At 41.2% G+C, this 3,910-nt stretch overlaps 1 protein-coding gene across 2 annotated transcripts in view; it reads left to right on the top strand.

Annotated features, from left to right (window-relative positions):
- Positions 1-3,910, top strand: part of SLC9A7 (solute carrier family 9 member A7) — a 175,401-nt gene that overhangs the window by 101,781 nt on the left and 69,710 nt on the right. For both annotated transcript variants that reach the window (XM_040265778.1, XM_040265777.1), the window contains exon 4: positions 416-492. In XM_040265778.1, the coding sequence (XP_040121712.1) occupies positions 416-492 (77 nt within the window). The remainder of the gene's footprint in view (positions 1-415; positions 493-3,910) is intronic.

Below are 3,910 nucleotides of genomic sequence, written 5' to 3'. Positions count from 1 at the left end.
ACACACACACACACACACCCTTAAATCTGTGAAAATGTTCAGTCTATACACACACACACACACCCCCTTAAATCTGTGAAAATGTTCAGTCTACACACACACACCCCCTTAAATCTGTGAAAATGTTGTCTATACACACACACACACACACACACACACACACACAGATTTAATACAATCAGCCAGAGTAGTTTTTTCTGAAATTTACTAAAGCCTTGCTCGTTCGCTCAGTGATTGGTAGGACAAAGAATATCTTAAAATCATGATGTTCTAAGGCTAATTGCATTTTTCAGGAGTAACTTCAGTTGTTACTTGATTTGATGAAAGCAGTAAGTAAAGTTTCACTTTTTAGAGACTTGTCTAATGTTCATTGTCAAAATTCACAACGTGGTTCCTGCTTTTTTGTTTTATTCAGAGACACTTTTTCAGAAATCTTGGGTCTATTCTGGCCTATGCCTTCTTGGGGACTGCTGTTTCCTGCTTCATTATTGGGTAAGTGAACGCTTTGTCATATAAACAAATTACCACACTTCCAAAGAGATGAGATCCACATGGGTCCACAGAGTCAGATATTTTCCCCCAGCTTTATTGAGCTATAATTGACACATAACATTGTGTAAGTGTAAGGTATACAATGTGTTAATTTGACACATTTGAAAATTGCAAAATGATTACCACTGTAGTCTTAGCTACCACCTTCATCTGGTCACATGGTTACTATTTCTTTTTTGTGGTGAGAACATGTTAGCAACATTTAATTAAGTATATGATGCAGTATCATTAGCTGTGATCTTATGTTGTACATTAGATCCCCAAACTTATTAATCTTATCACTGGAAGTTTCTACCCTTTGAGCAACACCTCCCCATTTCCCCTGCCCCCAAGTCCCTGGCAACTACCAGAGTCCAATATTTTGATGTTTCAGTTCAGTTCAGTTGCTCAGTCATGTCTGACTCTTTGCAACCCCATGAATCGCAGCACGCCAGGCCTCCCTGTCCATCACCAACTCCCGGAGTACACTCAAACTCATGTCCATCGAGTCAGTGGTGCCATCCAGCCATCTCATCCTCTGTCGTCCCTTTCTCCTCCTGCCCCCAATCCCTCCCAGCATCAGGGTCTTTTCCAAAGAGTCAACTCTTTGCATGAGGTGGCCAAAGTATTGGAGTTTCAGCCTCAGCCTCAGTCCTTCCAATGAACACCCAGGACTGGTCTCCTTTAGGATGGACTGGTTGGATCTCCTTGCAGTCCAAGGGATTCTCAAGAGTCTTCTCCAGCACCACAGTTCAAAAGCATCAGTTCTTTGGTGCTCAGCTCTCTTCACAGTCCAACTCTCACATCCATACATGACCACTGGAAAAACCATAGCCTTGACTAGATGGACCTTTGTTGGCAAAGTAATGTCTCTGCTTTTCAGTATGCTGTCTAGGTCATGGCTGCAGTCACCAGCAGTGATTTTGGAGCCCCCCAAAATAAAGTCTGACACTGTTTCCACTGTTTCCCCATCTATTTCCCCATCTGTGAAGTGATGGGACCAGATGCCATGATCTTAGTTTTCTGAATGTTGAGCTTTAAGCCAACTTTTTCACTCTCCTCTTTCACTTCATCAAGAGGCTTTTTAGTTCCTCTTCACTTTCTGCCATAAGGGTGATGATTATAATTAAGATTTAGAGTTACATCAGCCAGTGTGGTAGCTTCTAGCCACATTGTGTGCATGTACATCCTCAGTTGTGTCTAACTCTGTGTGACTCTGTGGACTGTAGCCCACCAGGCTCCTCTGTCCATGGGATTTCCCAAGCAATAATACTGGAGTGAGTTGCCATTTCCTCCTCCAGGGGATCTTCCCCACCCAGGGATCAAACTCATGTCTCCCGTGTCTCCTGCATTGCAGGCAGATTCTTTACTGCTTGAGCCATCAAGGAAGCACTAGCCACATGTGACTATTTAAATTGAAATTAAGATTAATTAACATGAACTAAAATAAAACCTAGTCCCAGGATCTTGGTTTCTAATGTCATTCTTCAATGTGAAGAGCCAAGGCCCTTTGCAGAAATGGCTGATTCTAGGCTGGGATGGCAAATATGCAGGATGACAATGGAGCATCTTGTAGTGCCAGAGAGTAAGGGAGTGCTCAGAAACAAGCAAAGAAAAGGATACCAAGCATGTCAAAGGAACACAGAGCCAATCTGAAACCACCCCCTAATGACTAAAGAACAACAAAATAAATTACATTGTTTTGCATTACCATTCAAAATATAAAACAAGTATCTTTGCATCTATATTTATATAAAGGGCTTCCTGGTGGCTCAGATGGTAAAGAATCTGCCTGTAGCGTGGGAGACCCAGGTTCGATCTCTGGGTCAGAACGATCCCCTGGAGAAGGGAATGGCTACTCACTCCACTGTTCTTGCCTGGAGAATTCCATGAACAGAGGAACCTGGTGGGCTACAGTCCATGGGGTTGCAAAGAGTTGGACACGACTGAGCTACTGACACACACATACTGATATAAATAAATGATTGGATGAATAAATAAATGGGGGAGAAGTGCTATGTTAGAAGAATTCCAAATAATTGGTGCAGATCCAGTCCTCCTCAAGGAGATGAAGCTTGGCCTTTCCCCCCTTTGACTGTGGGCATAGTGACTTCCTTACAAAGAGTACAGCATGCAAAGTGAGAAGGAGTAGCTTTACAGTGGAGAAACTTGACAAATACTACCTCAGCCAGGTGATCAGGATTAACGCCCAAATTAGTAAATCATGTTGATACTCTGTACCTGATATTTGTGATATGAATGGCATTTACCACTGTGTCTTCCTCCTAAAATCAAACTACCTTAGTCTAATCATGAGAAAAAAATCAGACAGGTCTCAGATTCTACAAAATACCTGACTAGTACTCCTCCCAACTACCAAGGTCATCAAAAACAAGTAGAGTCTGAGAAACTGTCAAGAGGACATAAAACTAAGAGGAGACAAAAGAGATATGATGACTAAATGTAATGTGGTATCCTGGATGGAATCTTGGAACAGAAAAAGGATATTAGGTAAAAACTAAGGAAACCTGAATGAACTGTGGACTTCAGTTAATTAAAAAAAATTATCTGGAAAGCTGGAAATAAAAGCAATAGTCTTTTATGCCACTAAAAAAGGAGGGGCTTGGACTTTGTCCTGTAAGAGAGTGACAGGATATTGGCATTGGTGATGATGGCGAAAACGCTGCCAGAGAGAAGTCAGGTCTAAGCTTATGATAGAAGGAAATGTAGAGGAAGGTCTAGTTTTAAGAAATACTTAAAAGGTAGATGAAAGAAGCCTTGGATAAGCAACAAAGAGCAAATCAAATCTATATCTTAGAGTTCAGTTGCTCAGTCATGTCCAACTCTTTGCAACTCCACAGACTGTAGCCCACCAGGTATCTCTGTCCATGGGATTACCCAGGCAAGAATACTGGAATGGGTTGCCATTTCCTCCTCCAGGGTATCATAGAGTCCCTGTGAATTGAAATATAACTGTTTAAGTGTCTGGAACAATGTCCAGCACACAGTAGGCAAAACTTTAAATTATAACTATTTATTCTCAAAAGGATTCAACTCTGCAAATAGTTCTTGAGCTCCTAGATAATCAATCTACAGTTCTAGATACCCACGGTACAAAGATGAGCAATGATATGGTCTTGACTATCAAGAATCTTTTTACTGAAGATTGGCTATAGGGTACAATGAGTCTATACTGTGTCTATTTATTTTTGGTTAAATCTATTCCTAAGTGTTGTATTCTTTTTGATTACATTGTAAATGGGATTGTTTTCTTAATTTCTCTTTATTCTGTGGTTGTTTGTATTCCCCTAATCCCTACAGCTGCTGCCAACACACACACACACACACACACACACACACACACACACACACACACACA

This window comes from Oryx dammah, unplaced genomic scaffold, assembly GCF_014754425.2.
Source record: "Oryx dammah isolate SB20612 unplaced genomic scaffold, SCBI_Odam_1.1 HiC_scaffold_23, whole genome shotgun sequence".
In the NCBI taxonomy this organism is placed as follows: Eukaryota; Metazoa; Chordata; class Mammalia; order Artiodactyla; family Bovidae; genus Oryx; species Oryx dammah.
This window is presented reverse-complemented; position numbering and strand designations above follow the sequence as displayed.